The sequence below is a fragment of the Plectropomus leopardus genome, chromosome 17 (genome assembly GCF_026936395.1).
Source record: "Plectropomus leopardus strain MGB_pleo_1.0 chromosome 17, ASM2693639v1, whole genome shotgun sequence".
Taxonomy (NCBI): domain Eukaryota; kingdom Metazoa; phylum Chordata; class Actinopteri; order Perciformes; family Serranidae; genus Plectropomus; species Plectropomus leopardus.
In genome coordinates this window covers 12,298,363-12,316,543 of record NC_142192.1, presented here as the reverse complement: position 1 = coordinate 12,316,543, position 18,181 = coordinate 12,298,363, and the positions used below count along the sequence as shown (strand labels likewise).

The following is an 18,181-nucleotide window of genomic DNA, read 5'->3' as shown; positions in this document are numbered from 1 at the left end:
AGAGAGTAAAACTGCAAGTCATGGCCTATAAACATAAAAAAAGGTTAATAAGAAAAACTCTGAGGCCCATGCACACACACAGATCTGATTACAATAATAAATAATCAAATTTATCTCAGTATTTATTTGGTCATTACATAACAGTACTGTAAAATGCTTGCATTTAAATGTTTTCGGCTGCAATTAAGTGTTCACTGCAAAAAAACAAAAAACAACAAAAAAAACAAAAACAATTTACATCCTGATTATGTGTTAATTCATTTATTTATGAATCACCATCTTGCCAGCTGATAGTTGTTACACTGTTCCTACAATATCGTCACAAGGTTACCGAGATGTTATGGAGGGGCAGACAATCCAATAATCAAACTGTTTTATATTGTTTCTGACTCCTCTGGAGCTTTAACAACCAGCATCTCTGGAAGTTTGGGTCTACTTATAGGGAGGAGTACTAGACATGTAGCCTGATACCACTAAAAAAAGAATTAGTGAAATGCAAGAAGGAGATAATGTTAAAAAATAGAAACCAAAATGTTTGGATATTAATTTTTTCTTTTGAGAAAAAGGTACAAGACAGACGACTAAATAAATGCAATTTCGTTTTTTTGTTAATAACACTACGTACATTTATAAAGACCACCACTGATTATAATTTAACCATTTGTGTGGGAAAAAAGGAACAGCAACAAAACTCCAAACCCAGATTGTAGCTGTTTTTTTCTGCTAACTGTACAGTTTTTTATGATTATCTAGACAACTCCCTAGCAAGCATTAGTCCTGTCACTGGTAAATCGAAAAAAGGTAGACTACACCGCAACACCCTATTTACAGTATATTATTTATATATTTATATATATATATTTATATCACACTGGCTGTAATTATGACAAGATATATTCATGAGCATCATTAGTGCAAGGCATGAGTAAGACCTGTAAAAAGTTATTGATCACATGTATGTATATGTGTGTGTGTGCATGTGGTGCTGTATGTAACAAAGAATGGGACGGGAAAAAAAGAGTGTGCTCAACATAGGTGAGGTGTAACAGGCTATGTGTGTGTGTGCTTATGTACAAGAATGCTTAGGTCTAAAAGAGGAAAGAAGTCAATGTAATGTGTGTGTTTATGTGCAAATGTGTCCAAACACACACACAAACACAAACACACACACACACACACACACAAATGGGCACGTGTGAGTGAGTCTATGGATAAAATCTGTCATCAGCCAGCCAGCCCAGGCCCAGTTTGTACACGCTGACACACGGCTGTGTCTAAAGCACTTCCTAAACAAGAAAGGATGACAATTATGATTTAAAGGTGATTATGAAGCAGCCTCACATATTGCAACTCCCGTCTCACTACCATCACCTTTTTTTTTTCTTTTTTTTGCCAGGTGCAAACCCAGCAGCGGTCCAGCAACATTAACACAATGGAAATTTGCAAAACCATCCAAAGACAGAAACCAAAAGACCCAAGTATAACCACAAAGGGATGGTCTACACAAGATTTATAAAAAAGGACACTGCATCAGGAGATGGGAAGGTGGTGACACTGATGTGTACCTCAGAGGCCCCTGTGCCTTGTTGTGGAGAAAGCAGGTGGAACAAGGGGTTTGCTGTGCCGCACTCGTCCTTGCAGACACTCAAGTCACAGAGTAAATACTGTGAAACATTGCACAATGCCACTAGGGACAGCTAGAAGCAGGCATGGCCCCTAAATGGAGCCTTTGGGTGGTAGAAGAGAATGTACACTAGTGCTACTTTGGGTTTAGTGGGGGAAAGGACATGGACAGTGTGGGCAGGCAGAGGGAACCAGAGAGAGAAACTAGAAGGACTAAAGTCCATGAATGGGTTTTAAACATAAAAGGGTCCAAAAGATGAGAAAGGTGGAGCTTAGGGTTCCTGTCTTTCTCTCTCCACCCTCCGCCTTTCTCCTTTCTCAGATTCACAAGAATACACTCCTCCTCTCAAATAGACATTTTTCTGTGCTACTGCAGACAAAAGGTTTTTGTTTTTCTATCTTAGGCCATGTAAGTATACAGGTTTGTGCATCCATAATTTTGACAAAATTATAGCAAACAAGAAGTAACAAAATTATCAAAAAAAGAACAAAAACAGAAGACTGGTATTAGAAATGCAGTAGTAAAGTCTTAAGGTATCCCAGAAAAGGGAAGTAACCACTTCCTCTAAATGAAGCTCATATCTACACGTTTGGAAGGAACATGATGGAAGGCAGGGTGCCCTATTGTCTGCTATCATTAATCTAACAGTAACAACTGATAGATGTAACAAGCCGGATGGCAGAAAGTAGGAAAGAACGATTAAGAGGCTTAACCAGGTAGCAGGAGAACCAAGATGGGGGAAAAGAGGTGGAGCCATGAGGAGAGATGGCATTGACTTTGTTACTGCAAAAAGAGGGGAGTGGGGGGCACAGGGCATCTTTTCTTGTTTTGCAGATCGGAGAATTGGAGAGAAGAGTACAACACATTGCATTAGTAACTGCGGTGGCATTCAGGGCATCGGCCGCATTAGTTACTGCTTAACAGGTTGGTTGGAGGGAAAGCCGTCTTCACGTTAGTTACTGCAGCATGGAGCCTTGGCTGGCTGGGCAGCTTCTGTCAGGTCCACTCCTCGGTTCCGCCCACTGGTGGCTCCTGCAGCCTGTGGCTCGCTTTTCGGCAATCTCTTTGCTGAAGGAAAAAAAAAAACACGCTAAACAACAAAACAACAAAAGTATCCGCAACTTGTCATTTGCAGGGTGTAGAAGTTACCAATGTAATAGCTTCATGTAAATCATAATATATACCAGGAGGATTAATCAACTTGGCTCCAATATCTGTCTTTCTATCTATATACACTATCTGAAATACAATGGTAAAATCTATAAATGAAAAGTCAAGAGTTACCCACCAATAGCCATAAATATCTCATTCACATTCATAGATGTCTTGGCTGATGTCTCCATGAAAAGTAGGCTGTTGTCGTCTGCGTAGGACTGGGCATCCTGTCAACAAAACGTAAACGTCATGGTTTTCAATATGTCCTCACACATGCATGCATTCAGAGATAAAGATTTGAGACTACAAGTCTCGGCATTAAAGGCTAATAGAACTACTCACTTGTTGCTTTTGTAAATGTAGTAAACTTTGCAAAAAAAAAGTTAACAAAAAAAGGTATAGTTACTACTGTGTAGTATTTGGAATTTTGGTATTGTTGTGTAAAGACAATTATAAAAAATCTGCACCATAACTATAAGAATGTAATTATTTACATTTTTTACATTTAATCACATATTTTTCCTTAAGCGTTTTTGCTTTTTTACCTAGACAATTTTCTATGGACATTTTCCCTTGTTTTTTCAAAAAATATATATTTTCTAACTCTACTATTGTCTGGCAATTTGTGTTTTTGAAAATAAATAAATAAATTGCCCCCATTTGCTCAGGGTTTTAAGCTTTAAATACTTGTGAAAGGCATCTGAAAGCAGCACAAGAAAAGTGATGTCGCTCCAGGTTTCAAAGGATTAATGCCTTTTTGTTATGTATTTGCTATTACATGCATTCTTTGTTAACAGGAACCAAAATAAATTGCCACTATACTATACATATTAAGCCCATCCCTACTTCTCCAATTATTAATACTGATTCTCCTTCGTCTTACATATTTACCCCGGCCATGGAGTGTAGTGGCAACTTAACAACAGTCCTTTTGATATTTTACATTATTCATGCTTTAACCAAATTATTAAACTTTGAAAGCCAGCATTGCAGTGAAGTGTCAGCTTTTCAACATAAAGCATTCACACCTGCAGTATCTCCAAAAATTGCATTCTCAAGTTTTGTTTTCCTTTTCCTCTTACTTTTAGTTTAATGCCATGTTGTTAATTATTCTTTAATATGTGTATTCCTTTTTTAAATTGTTGTCAAGGACCTAAAAAAATGACCACTATACTATACTATACTATACTATACTATACTATACTATACTATACTATACTGTACTTTATTATACTATACTATGGATGCAGTAACATAAAACAAACAGAAATATCTATGAGAAGCAGAGGATCAGTATTCCCAAGGAATGCAAAACTAAGACCGACTATCTATAAGACACTGTTTGTTTGTTTGTTTGTTTGTTTGTTTGTTTGTTTGTTTGCTCTGACCTGGAAGTCGACGGCTCTCTTGTTGGCTAGGTCAGCCTTGTTGCCTGACAGAGCAATGACTATATTAGGGCTAGCTTGTCTTTGCAGCTCCTTCACCCAGTTCTTTGCCCGTGCAAAGGACTCCTACAAATAGAAAAAGAACAGCGCAATCTGTCAGTATCTTCATGTGAAGACATCTCCTTCAAAATAAGACATGTTTTTAAAGGCCACTAGCTGTATTTGAACTATAACTTTTTGTACGCTTCTGAAGGAAGACTAACCTCATCTTGAGGGCATGATTGTGGGAAGACAACATCTGTAAAGCCTTAGGGGGGGACTAAAATTTTGGAAAATTGTATAAAGAACTTAGTCAGGGGTGGATGAACATGCCTCGTTTGTGATGTCGTAGACCACGATGGCAGCCTGCGCTCCTCTGTAATACATGGGTGCCAAACTGTGGTAACGCTCCTGACCTGCAGTGTCCCAGATTTCAAACTTCACTGTTGTGTCATCTAGACACACTGTCTGAGTGAGAAAGGCAGCTGAAAGGAAATAATAAGGTAAGGGGTGAGTCAGCATTAGATAATGAATATTTACACCAAAACAGTACTTTTGATAATGCTGTGCAAACAATACAGCTCATAAATATATGAAAACAAAGCAGCGTCACTTTTCCATGACGTGAGACAAACACATTGCAGAATTAAATTTCAGCCAAAGACGAAAAGAGACAGATGACAACTCAATACAAATGCTACTTTGTAAATGTGGCAGTGACCCTGACTACAAAATAAAACAATTAACTTCTCTAAATCCTTTTTTTTAAATTTTAGAACTTTGAAAATGTTATTTTAAGGTGCTATTGTGACTATGGTTGTGACAATAACCACATGACCATAATTATTGTATTTTTTAACTCTATTGTTTTGTGAGTGCAAGTTACATGATTGCATATAGGGTGTGATATGACAAAATAAGCAGAGTAGTCATTGTTTGGTCATCATCACTATTTTTCTTCTATCCTACAGTCTGTTCAAGGGCTTCTAAAAAAACTTTTAAGTTGCTCTTCAGCTTCAGTGTGAGGAGAAGTCCATTATACACAAGGGGGATTTCTTTGGTGTGTGTCCATTTATTCTTAATTATTTCTAGGCTTGAAATAAGAACTTGTGAAATCTACAGACAACACTCAATTGAATATATAACACACAGACATTAAAAAGCATTAAGTAAACAGTTAGAGTTTGATTTTATATCAAACACAGTGGTTGAGGTTGACAGAGCGAGAGAGATGTGGCTGCACTCAGGGAGAGGGAAAGGATAACAATGAAGATGTCTCGTGTCACTAAATGTTCAGTGTATGTTACAGCCAACTGCCAAAAAACGCAATATATGTTGTTTTTCCAAAGTGGTAGGAACAATTATACCGTCACAGAAGCAGTTGTGACCATACCAAGGCACCCAACTGACACATGTCCTGAATCTCACTTAGCTGGATAACAACCTTCCGGCAGCTCATGACAAATAGCCTGTTTTGTTGAAATGAAACTCACCTCCTATCGTGCTCTCCTGGAATTCATGGAACTGACCCTTCACGAAACGAAGCACTAAGCTGGACTTTCCAACAGCCGACTCCCCCAACAGCACCAGCTTAAACTGACAGATCTTGTTCCCTGCGTTGGGTCCATTGGGTCTCGTAGCTCCTCCTCGATTGGCCATGACCTAGTCAGATCCCTCGGTGTCCTGTGGGCCAAACCTCACTATCAGGACTTCTGCTGTAAGAAGTGAGAGAAGAAATAGGTTTGCTGACTATCAACGTGCAATAAACATGCTTGTTTTTTTTACTTTGCTCAGACTAAACATGTCAAACCATATTTTCTTTCATTGGCTGAAATGTGATCCAACATTTTTTTAGAAACAGTGTAATTCTTGTCAACACAAAAAAATCAAGAGATGCCAAAATACTAACAGCAGCAGTGTACGAAGCTGACAATTTGTTTTGGAGCTGTAAACTGTTACTCAAAAAAGCTGCCTTTTTTCTTTGCTTTGATATGATGAGGGACTCTACACTGCTTAAAATAGAACAAAATATTTGGTTTCCGATATGACACACTCGTGAGAGAAATTCAGTATTACTATGTGCTATAAGTGGAAAAAATAAAACCTCATTTAGTGCAAGCAGTTACTGGTGATTTTAAGAAATAGGTAATACTCAAAGGCAATTAGAGGTAAAGGACTTGAATTGCCAAAGGGTGACATGTATAAAATGCATAAAAAAGCGCATGTTAAATAAGCTGTGTAATATACGCTTGGCCATGAACTTTTTACTGGCTTGTCTTAATGAACATGTGATACTGGGCATGACTACAATTCTAAAGGATATTGGGAAAACACTTTAACAAGATTAAACACAAATAAATATTAAATTAGTGTACATGTGCAATTTGCCAAATAAGAAGAACAAGCAGTCATTGCCTAATAAGATCATGCAACAAAAAAGAAAACTACCCAACACCAGGACCACTGTGTTAAAAACAAAGAAACTGATTAATTAAGAAACCATTACCAACATACATGCTAGAGCTAGACTGATAAATAGACTGCTAGAACTAACGGCAGTTCTTAATATGGGGGCTCTACTGAATGCACCTTCATATTTATTTATACGGAGTATCACAATGAACATGGGCCGCAGCATCTTTGTCGTTTGACACGCTCTCTATTCTGTTATCAACACATTTGAATATTGTCTGGGCCCACCTTTACTGACTGACAATGCTACTCAAAACATTTTGCCGGTACAGGAAAGTGATGAATTTCACAACACTACTTTCACATATCAAATTTAAGCTTGCCCAGTAGAATCACTTTACACTGTGCCCTTTACAAGTTTGGCAGAAGCCACTTTAAAAAAAAAAAAGCAGGCTTCTGCACAACTTCCACAACAACACTGCAGTTTTTGTAAGATTCTTTTAGAAACCTTTTGCCAATGCAAAAATGGATGCATTCAAAAGCAGTAACTAAGTTTACGTTCAAATGATGCACTGAATAAATAAAAATGTTAACACAATTTCATTTATGATAAATTCATTTGTATATTCATCTGTAAAATTAATATTAAGTCATTTACATACAGTTCATTATCTCTATACTGAAAGCACTGGAAATATGGAAAGTCTGATGGTGTCATCGTTGACACAATTTTTCCATGTTTACAGAAACACATAGGCATCCCTTGCCTTTATGAATGTCATTATGAAAGAAGTAAAAAAAAAAGCCCACCTCAACCACATACATAACATCAAGCAAAGGAGGCCTTGTCAAGAACCATAGCTGTTTCATGAGTTTTCATAAGAGTCTCATCCACCCACTCAGCTTCTGCGTCTTACAATTGCAAGAACCTCTGTATGGAAACCTGCCATGCATTCATGCCTTGCTTGGTAATGTATTTAGGACTGAACTGGTGACTACTTTGTGTACAACAGATGGCTGTTGTCAGGAGATAATCACAGTCTATGTCTGATTTTGCAAGGAGAATTTGACTCCTGATCTGTGGAATCTTATTTCTGACCACAAAAACACTATTATGGCTTTCACTGTGCACCCTTCACCAGCTCACTAAGCAAGGAGACAGGAATTGTGTTTAAAAACATATACAGATAACTTATATAGATATTAGATATGCCCTCTAATGCAATTGTACACAGTGGCTCTGGAAAAAAGAGCTTGCTTTGTGAAGCATATTAGTCATATATTAGCTCTCAGGTGTCCATGGCCTTTACAGTGTACAAGTTTGAGGCCACATCTTAAACCTGTAAGAGAAAAAACTTTACTTATGTAGCAATACCAAATGTTTTACTTTATTTATGATAAAAGGAGGGCTTTATTTTACAAAAAGCATTCTCACATTCACAAGTATTTATCTTAATGAGGGAAAAAAAGTATCTGGGAACGGGGAATAACACAGGACTCTTGATTTAAAAAAAAAGTTAAAATCAAAGCCCATGACAGTGATTAGTGAGATCATTCTTTTATCGACCAAATAATTGTCTTAAATTCGGGCAATCAGGAAGAAAAACAATATGCATAAGAAACTGCTGCGGAAAAAAACAGTAAAAGTGTTTACTCAGACTCAGGATAGGGACAGTCAACAAACGCTGCGCACTGCAATGCTCACAATATATGGATTTGTCTGTCTTTAGTTGACCGTAAAAACACTTGCTCACGTTAACTGTGGCCATGTATGTGTTTTGATTTTAGAGGGGGACGCCATTTTCCAAATTGTTTTTGTTGTCTAGCTAGTTAGCGTACTTGCTGTTAGCAATCCATAGCTTTTAACTGTCCAGTAACGTTAGCCTTCCTACCACTTTGAGAAAACCACATAAAAACGAAAGAGTCGGCTAATTAAGTTACATGTAACAAACACGATGGCTTAACAAGCTAACCGGTGCATTGCCACATATCAAACTGAAATGCTGTGCTGGCTGGCTAAAGTTATTAGATGGTGAGTAGCCAAACCCTCAATTAACAAACACCAACGTTAGCTTGTAGCACAGTTAGCATTCCACCCACTGACCTGATTCCACCCATTTAGCTGCTAGCCATCACACTCCGCTCCAAGACATTGCTAACCGCCTGCTAATAGCACCACGTCAATACAGAAGAGGAACAGCTGGGCTCGACAAGGCGTGACAAAGGCCTGTATTTCTGCATTCCCTTAGCTATCAAACATCACCGACATTAACCAGAGGCAGCTAGCGACAGCGCTAGCTAACGTTAGTCCCCGCTGAGCGTTAGCCAGTCAGCCAGCTGGAAACCACAACTTGTCGATTCATGTCAAGTACACTACCTGAGAGCCAGACGATGTTTTCAACTTTAGATACCACCGCTGGAGTATTTACACACGAAACCCGGGACACTGTGGTGGGGTGGTGTTGGGATACCGAGAAAATAATTTCAACAATCCCGTCACGTCTCCTCCTTTCTTTCTTCTCGCAACTTCCCCTTAGAACCAAAACACAAACAGGCTCTTCCGCCCTCCGTGCCACGTCACACAGCACGTCTACAGCCGCTCTGCAGCCGGTCTGCACCAGTGCCTGAAAACACACATCTCTGTAGATGGCGCTGGTCTGCACTACACAAACTGTCCAGCTGATACTCCTGAGGGTTAGATGTGCATCTTATCGACCAAAGTTAACATAACAGAGGAATACGTTATTTATTCAGAAAGATTTTGTCTCTATTTCCGTAATTACTGGTACAGCTTTTTAAAATGACCTAACCCTTTGATGTCCTCACTAACAAAACAAAACGCAATGTTTTTTTTCTTTGCATTTTATTTCCTACGGTGCCCCTAAAGCGATAAGAAGGATAAAAAAGTAGATGGTAAAAAAAAAAAAGGATGGCGGAGAAAAATGATGGTGAAAAAAAATTGAAAAACATTTTTTTTCCACTATCAAATGTATTCCACCATCATTTTTTTCCACAATCTTTTTTTTTTTTTACCACTATCATACATTTTTTTTAAGCTTCACTATCTTTACCACTGAGGACAAAGGACCATTTTAGAGCATGTTTAAAAAAATGGACCCTTTCAAGATTTTTATTTTTTGTATGAAGTTACATAAATCTGTTCAGTAAGATCTCTGAATCCGTGACATGTCAAAAACGTATATGCCTTCCTTTAAAAAGCACAGCAAACAGACCCTCATGTCTGGAGTCGACACAGCAGCATCTAATGGATTTTGTTTTGCATAACATACCTGAATCGAACAGTAGAGTTAGCTCATTTAAACTATTAATAATAACAATGCCCCATCATACATCCGCAAACTAGTTGTGAGCAGTTCAATCAAAACATGATTTTTCCATTTCAGACTGTTTTGTTGAATCCATTTTTTTTAGGCCTAAGGAAGTGAAGGTATTCAGTATTTCACAAGGGCAAAAATCAGATATTATTGCTGTCAGAAAATAAACAATAAATACTTTTGTGCAACACAATTATCCCAGCAAACAGGTAATGTTCCTGGAGCATTCCCCAAAAGTTCCTATTTGGATGGTTTGGGGTTGTTGTCTTTAAAGCAGCCTTAAGTTTTAAGAAGGTTCCCAAAAGGGTATTTACAGGAACATTTGGGGTTCTCAGAAGATTATTCTTATGAAATCTTTAATGAACCTCCTGGATGAAGGATGAAAAGCCTTTACATACCCTTCAGGAGAGTAGCCTGGAGGCTGTCCAAATGTTATTATATAAAACCTTCAGAGAACCTCTGGGTATCATTCCCTGAATGCTCCCAGACTGTTATATTCGTAAAGTGGAAGAAAAGAAACCGACACAGCATAGTATTGCAATATTTGCATGGCAATATGGTATCGATATACACGTTTTTTCTTTTTAACTTAATTAATATTACAAATGCAAATTAAAGTTTTGGTACCCCACTAGAATAATATAATGAATTGCATTTTCAGCCTCTAGATATGATTTGCTGCTATAAAAGTGATTAAAGTGAGATGGGTAGACTGAAAATTTTATTAGATAAAAAACATAATCTTCCTTTTGAGATAAAATTCAAAGTTGACAAAAGGCAACAGATTGCAATATATCACAATATAGGCTATCCCTATACTCAGCATCACATTTAAAATTGCAATAAAATTGTATCATTCCTTAAGTGTCCTGATAATATCATATCATCTCTGGTGATTTCCCACTTCAACAGGCCTATCATACGCACAGTATTATTGTTAAGCATGTGCCCCATGCTGCTCTCACAAGCCAGAGGGAATGAACACAGATTAAAACCCTCGAAGGTGGTGGTAAAAAAAAAAAAAAAAAGTGCACAGTGAAGTGCAATGCCATTATTATTGTGAGGTCATGCGGACATAATTTAGAAAAGAATCCTTTTTGGGTCCTTTGGGTGTTTTTTTTTTAATCAATTTATGGACCTGTTGATTTATCTTATCCTTTCGAGCCAAGAGGTGATCAGAACCGTGGTTGGAAATGAATGATGTTTGAGCAACCATCAGTGCGCTTACATAGACATGAAGAACACATTTATCATCAGGTTTTTGGAGCATCCCCTTTATGTGTTTGAGCATGCAAACAGCACATTCTGTTCACGCGAACCCCAATATGTTAGCTGAGAAAGAAACTGGGATGTATATGTGACTGTGAATAACCCAGTTGTGTTCATATAAACATCCTATCCTGAACACGATCATAACCAGGATTAGCCTCATAAACAGGTTATTCGTCTCCATGTAACAACACTGCATAGACTAAAACATTGAAAATAGAGGAAGTGAAACAAGTTATTTCATAACTGCTGTTTACATAATTGAAAAATTTGAGATAACAGTTCTAAAAACAGGTCCTCTGTATATAGTACTACAAGTGTTCTCTCAGTGCTCTAAGATAAGGTCCTGGGTGAAATGCATCACATGGGTTCAATCATGCAAATGGAAAGGATCATTTGAATGGACACCTGCTGTATATTACAGCTGGCTGCTCCGACAGAACTGCAGTACAAGAACAAGCCAACAGATGGCTGTATGATGATTTTAAAATTTAGCAACGCGAAGAAGAAGTGAGCTCCGCCCCACTCCCTCGTCTCTTCCGGTTAAGGCCATATCAGCACGTTTTATTTATTCCGAATATATATTTTTATCTGTCGGCGGTGATGTGGCCTTTTTTATGACCGAGACATCATAACACCTTGTTTATCTAACGGTTTTCACTTTGCAAAAACGCTCAGTGAACAAAGTGAGCAGCAAACAGTCATGGAGGAGGAGATAGACACACCAGAGGAGCAGCTGGCTAAGCAGCATCGCAAGGAAAAGAAAGATCTGCAAGGTAGCTGAACCTCAGCTGTTTGTAGTTTAAATGTTATGTGTTGCTGTCAGCTAGTTTGAATTCAGCACAGACTAGCCACTAACAAGCCCAGTAACGTTGGTGCCACTTCACAAGAGCCAACTCTGAGCAAACTTGTCATTGTCATCTGAACTATGATCATTAATGTCGAAGTATGTTTTTTTTTTTTTTATCAACTATCGAAGACAAAATACAGGTGGTGGCATCACAGATATGGGCTTGTCTTGAAGAGAAATAGGTTTGACAGTTTAATCACTCTGTATGACTGTACTTTGTTTACCAGAGTAGGGGGGTGGCTTGGGTGTGACTTTTTTTTGTTCGTTTCCCTTCATAAATAACCACATCTCACAGTTTCTGGCTGTGACAAATTGTGTGATTTTGAATTTTTTAAATTTTATTTTATTTTTTAATAAAGTGTGACTTTTAAATCCACTTACAGGTTTTGGGATTCTGAGAATACTTAAAATTATTGCAAAATATGCCAATTTAAAGATGAATGTTCCTCCCTGCAGCCAAATCAGAAGCAGACCTTCCTCAACAGTGCATTAAAAACATAAGCACCTTCCACTCCCCTCTCATGAATAACAAATAGTCCCTTATGCCATGCTACTATTTTAGCCTCAGGTAGGTAGGGATGCATGACAATAATGGCATATCATTGTTATCAGCAGATATTGGCTTTAAAATGATCAGAATCAGCCAACATGCTGATATCTGCTGATTTTACAAACTGATATATACTTTTATTAAATTTTCAAAATGAACAGCTACAAAACATCTACCCTAAGTTGAGATATTTTTCTTATTTTGCAAGATGAATGAATATTACATAAACTGAAAAGCATTGTATTTTATGTCTCCATCTGCTGGTAGGCCATCGTGAAAAGATTATGCATAATATGATGTTAATTTCACTACAGAAGAGACTTGATGATTCTAAAATTAGGTCGGGAAAAAAGTACATATACCAATATTGGTTATCAGCCAAATTAGTTGTTATATATCAGCATATTGGATATCGGCAAAAAATCCAATATTGAGCATCCCCAATCATTTCTAAAGAAAGGAGGTGCAACAGTACTGCCAAGTATAATTTATAGTTCATGGAAATTTGTTTATTTTGATTTCTTCTAACCAATAAACTAACATTGAGGTACATTTATGTCATCTGTTAGTATATTCTTCTTCATGTCGATTCCATGTAAGAGCTGCTGTCTGTATTTAATGTCTGTTGACTATAGAAATATCGTGTTTTTCTTTTCTTATTTTATTTATTTTTTTTAAAGACAGTGTGCCCTTGTGCTTAATTTTCAGCTAAAATCCAGGGCATGAAAAATGCAATCCCCAAAAATGACAAGAAAAGGAGGAAACAGCTGACAGAGGAGATTGCCAAAATAGAGGCTGAACTCAACCAGAAACATGAGCAGGAACTGAGAAACCTTAAACCTACAACCAACACAAAGGTAAATACTAAGATTTTATATCATGAAACATGGCTGCTTTAAAAAGATGTTCCCCTGTAAAAGCTATCCCTGTAAATTAATTTCACAACAAATATTGTTATTAACACACATATTGTCATAAAGAAGACATATGGATGCATTGAAAATGCACATTTGTATCATTTTTATGCTTATGTGAAGTCTTTTTATTTGATAAATGTCAATGTGCAAAATAACCAAAGCTCTCCTTGCTCAAATCTTTCAAGGTTGAAGAGGTGTTGAACGGAGTGGAGACCATGAAACTGGAGGGTGGAGAGGAGGAAGGAGAGGTCAAACAGCCACGTGTAACCAAGGCCCAAAAGAGAAGAGTGAGATACATGTTCTATTTTTTATTGCGCACAGACAGCAATGTAACTCTCATTTACTGAGACAGTCAGTGTACAATGAGAGAAACACAGTCACATTAATTACCTCTCATACTTATTTGAAATAATTCTCATTCACAAAACCAACGATTTTCAGATTTTCTTTTTTTTCCCTCTCAATACTGGTTACGATACCTTGTGTAATGGCCACTACCAAGTATTGATACAGTATCATTGCATTAAAGGAAAAAAATAACATTTGTGAACCACTAACCCTGTTTGGATGTGAAGTGATTGCTATCGTTTTGTATGGTACAGCTTGGATTAAACCCTTTGCAAAAAATGAAAAACAGGAGTGCAACATCTACTTAATATATAAATATATATAGGAATTGATGCCAGTTTATTTACATTTAAAAATAAAAACTAGTGCCACCTGGAAATTAAAGCCTTTTTTACTGTTGGGACTTTACACAGCACAATATTGCCAAATTGCTGACATATTGCTAACAGCTAATGCTACACCATTTGTACTATTATCTGCAAATAAAGTCTTCTTTGCCTCTCTAGAAGACTTCTTCTTTGCAACTTACAGTGTAGGCTACTGTTTTAGACACACTTCCCATGGATCCTTAAAAAGTATTAAAAGCATCCATTTATCTTAAAATAAGGCCCCATTTGGCACTAAAATGTCATAAATCAATTTGTCAAGTCTTAAAATGCTCAGACATGGAAAGTAGGACTTCATGAAACCTTTTTTCTGACTTTGTATCATAAAATCTCACAATAATTGATTACATTGTTGTTATTATTATTATCATAATTATTAGTGGTAGTAATTGTAGTATCATCATTACTATTATAAATATGCTTTTAAAAAATTACAAAAGGTCTAGAATTCCTCCTCCCAAAAACATCATGTTTTATGTTACAAAAAATATTTTCTCTAACTTTAAGTAAATGATGTTGGTTAAATTTAAATCTTTAAATTTAATTCTGGTCGTACTAAAATAGGTCTTCATTCCGAGTGGCATTAAAAAGTCTTTTAAAGTCTTGAAATCTTAATTCCGTTAAGCTGTAGGAACCCTTCTTTGAGCGGCGAAAAAGATTTCTGGGAAAACTTTGGCTTTTAATTGGGAGTGAAACTGCTTTGAAGCTTATTAATAAATTATGTGGTTCTGGATCGGTGCATAAACTCGTATATCTGTCGATACCCAAACCAGTTTCTTAGACAGTACCTGAGGAATTTCAAAAACACACAACAAAACATTCTGAATCCTAAACAAAGTTTAGTCTATATAACAGCTTATTCCTTAACATTTAATTCATAACTGAAAGTTTGATCAACCATCTGTTTGCTTTTCATTCTGCTTCAGTGATGATGTCAGGTTAAAGCCATTTTTTAAAAATCATTCTTTCCAGGACAAGAAGGCTGCGCAGGAGAAGGAGAGGGAGAGCAGGATAGCCGAGGCCGAGGTGCAAAACCTGCAGGGGGTGCGGCACCAGGAGGGTCTGAAGCTGGCTCAGAAACTGGCCCAGCAACAGCTCCAGATCAAGGAGATTTCCTCTGACGGCCACTGCATGTATCGCGCCATTGAAGATCAGCTGGCACAGCGATCAAAGGTACATATTGTTAAAGGAGTATTACAGCTGTAATTTGAATACCTAATCAGAAAGGTGATAAGCAAATGTAACTCCTTTCCACTGCACTTTCTACAGTCGCTGCTACTGAAAATGACACAGTGCTGCTCTGACAAACTTTCAACAAAGTCCATGCATGTGTGTTGACCAAAGTTCATTTTATTTTATTTTATTCTAGCCCGGGATAATCATGAGTGTGAAAGAACTGCGATCCCGCACTGCTGAACACATGAGAAGCCACGCTGATGACTTCTTGCCTTTCCTCACTAACCCCAACTCTGGCGACATGTACACGACAGGTAACATCTTTGTTCAGTAACAGATGACATGTTACATTTTAAGAAAGTTACTATGTGCATGCACAGTATTCATGCAAGTGTTTGTGGATTTGTCCCCAGATGAGTTTGAGAAATACTGCAGTGACGTGGAGCACACAGCAGCTTGGGGTGGACAGCTGGAAGTGAGTTGTTGCAGTTTAGTCACAGATGCGCTGTGCTTTAGCTCTTCATACTTGGCAATAACTGTTTTCTTTTTCATGTTTTTTTTTTTTACCCTCAATAGTTGCGAGCTTTGACCCAAGTTCTTCACCTCAGAGTGGAAGTGATCCAGGCCGACTCCCCAACTATAAAAATCGGGGAGGAATTTGATAGTGAACCCATCACGCTTGTGTACGTATGTTGTCATTTATGTCAGGCATTTAGCTCGTATGAGCATAATTCTTAAAATATACACAGTTAACATTTTGAAACCTGTGCAAATTGGCTTGATGTCTTTCAAAAACATGTAAAGAAAAGCAATGAGCAACTTCATGAGAATTTACCCAAATATATTAGCAAGATAATAATAAAATGTTACAGAAACAGAAAAAGTGAAAATTAGCTCAAAAAAGAAAAAGAAAACTAAAAAACAAAACCGGAAATGACCTGAAAAAAGTACTAAAAATGTAATAATCGCAATAAATATTCTGTTTAGATGTCTTTTTCTGTAACTTAATATTAATGAATAGATATAATAATTATACCTTATCTGGACATTTTCCCTTTCATATAATTCTCTTTTTAAAAAAAAAAAGAAAAAAAAAGAAGCTAATTTTCAGAAAATCAAACCAATGTAAGGTTTAAATGCTTGTGAAATGTGTCTGAACACAGTACAAACAAACCTGATGTCGATCAAGGTTTCGAAGAGTTAAATTAGTATAGAAATGTATGGTAGTATATAAAGCTAAAAACATTACATGTACAGTACTTGTTCGGGAATATCACATAATGGTTTGGGCCCTCATGTAACCGTCGGGTCTAAAGCAGCTGTAGACAAAGTCGTTTAACTCTAATCTATGCATTACTTTTATTAAATGGCAAATTCTGATCAAGCCTTGTAGTATTTGAAAATTTTACATCAGACCTGTTGTCTCACAGAATTTATTTTCTCATTGCAGCTACATGCGTCATGCCTACGGACTAGGAGAGCATTACAACTCTGTGGAGCGGCTAAAGGACCCAGCCAACGCCGAAGACAGCTGAGAGACAGCTCAGTCTTAGTGTGACATAAAACCAATGTGTTTAACTCAGAGAGTGGTCAAACCACTCACACCAAGGGCCCCTAAATACAAACAGTCTCATTGAAGAGACTGAAGTTAATGGAGAATAATGCTGTTTTCAGAACGGGTCAAACACAGAGTAGTACTTCTGCGTTTTAAGTCAAAAGATATCGGTGGGGAGAGTGAAATCTAGTTCCGAAAACAGTATCATTGTGCTAATGAAAAGTAGCATAGAGGGGAAATGAACGTGTTAATGATTTTACACTAAACACCCATGCTCTATTCCAACAACCCCCCGGGGTTTACTTCAGCCCATTTTGGAAAGTAATGATCTCACATATACTTAATCCAAAATGGGCAGGAGAGGATGTCAGAGCTGTCCATCATTCATGTCACTCCAAATGTCATCAGTCACTAAAGGGTTGTTGAAGTTTTGCAGTGTTCTTTGAATGAATTGAATTGTGACACTTGTAAATCATATCAATGTTACATAAACGCATACAATACTAACAAGGTATGCCCCTGCATTATTTTTCATATTTCTCATGACGAAGAGTGTGTTCATTGATTTTAAATCAAATGAGAAGCTTTTTTTTTCATACACAGGGGGAAATTGGTTGACTATGTAAAATATATACTATATATAATATAAAACAATGCCCAGAGAGAAAATAGAAAAATGATCAGTAAGTACAAATATGTGCACCATACTACAAAAAAATAGTCACAGTTTAAATAAAAAATATAAATGTTGAGAAAAAGGTACTATAATTGTGTGAAATGTCAGAATAAGAACTATTACTCAAAATGTACAAACCCCCTTCTGTTCAAACTGTACAACCATGACTGCACTCCCAGACACCAGAGGAACTCTATAGTGAAGTATGCGGACGACACCACCATCATCGGCCATATTACAAACAACGATGAGAGTTCATACCGGGAGGAAATCAACAATCTTGCAGAGTGGTGTTCAGAGAACAACCTACTGCTCAACGATTGTGTTGATTTTGTGTTGAATGTTGATTTTAGAAAGAAGGAAGCAAAGACACACACCGCAGCAGGTGAACAGCTATAGGTTCCCTGGAGTTACCATCACTGAGAACCTTCTTGGTCATCACACATCACCATCCAGGTTAAAAAAACACAAAAAGGCTCTACTTCCTACGGAAACTTAGAAGGG

The 18,181-nt window shown here is 37.2% G+C and overlaps 2 protein-coding genes across 4 annotated transcripts in view; one reads left to right on the top strand and one right to left on the bottom strand.

Moving 5' to 3' along the window:
* Nucleotides 1-104: 104 nt before the first annotated feature.
* Nucleotides 105-18,181, bottom strand: part of rab5aa (RAB5A, member RAS oncogene family, a) — a 51,858-nt gene continuing 33,781 nt past the window's right edge. Inside the window, exons 1-6 of one of the 3 annotated variants that reach the window (XM_042506024.2) lie at nucleotides 8,993-9,183; nucleotides 5,697-5,915; nucleotides 4,537-4,688; nucleotides 4,168-4,290; nucleotides 2,913-3,006; nucleotides 105-2,692 (exon numbers count right to left, since the gene is read on the bottom strand). In XM_042506024.2, the coding sequence (XP_042361958.1) occupies nucleotides 2,577-2,692; nucleotides 2,913-3,006; nucleotides 4,168-4,290; nucleotides 4,537-4,688; nucleotides 5,697-5,862 (651 nt within the window). In that variant the 5' untranslated portion in view covers nucleotides 5,863-5,915; nucleotides 8,993-9,183 and the 3' untranslated portion in view covers nucleotides 105-2,576. Of the gene's footprint in view, nucleotides 2,693-2,912; nucleotides 3,007-4,167; nucleotides 4,291-4,536; nucleotides 4,689-5,696; nucleotides 5,919-8,992; nucleotides 9,184-18,181 lie in introns of those variants that run through there. The other 2 variants (XM_042506023.2, XM_088090059.1) reach the window with 2 other exon arrangements.
* Nucleotides 11,723-17,511, top strand: otud6b (OTU deubiquitinase 6B). The gene is made up of 8 exons (XM_042506660.2): nucleotides 11,723-11,995; nucleotides 13,328-13,476; nucleotides 13,722-13,823; nucleotides 15,243-15,443; nucleotides 15,640-15,760; nucleotides 15,860-15,921; nucleotides 16,023-16,129; nucleotides 16,897-17,511. Exons 1-8 carry the CDS (start codon nucleotides 11,923-11,925, stop codon nucleotides 16,979-16,981), a joined length of 900 nt encoding a protein of 299 aa, XP_042362594.2. The 5' UTR covers nucleotides 11,723-11,922; the 3' UTR covers nucleotides 16,982-17,511.

Bases quoted from the DNA above. Each gene is read 5' to 3' on its own strand.
- otud6b (XM_042506660.2), top strand. From the start codon at position 11,923: ATGGAGGAGGAGATAGACACACCAGAGGAGCAGCTGGCTAAGCAGCAT. The intron at 11,996-13,327 runs GTAGCTGAACCT...CTTAATTTTCAG, and splicing joins GGAAAAGAAAGATCTGCAAG to CTAAAATCCAGGGCATGAAA. The intron at 16,130-16,896 runs GTACGTATGTTG...TTCTCATTGCAG, and splicing joins AGTGAACCCATCACGCTTGT to CTACATGCGTCATGCCTACG.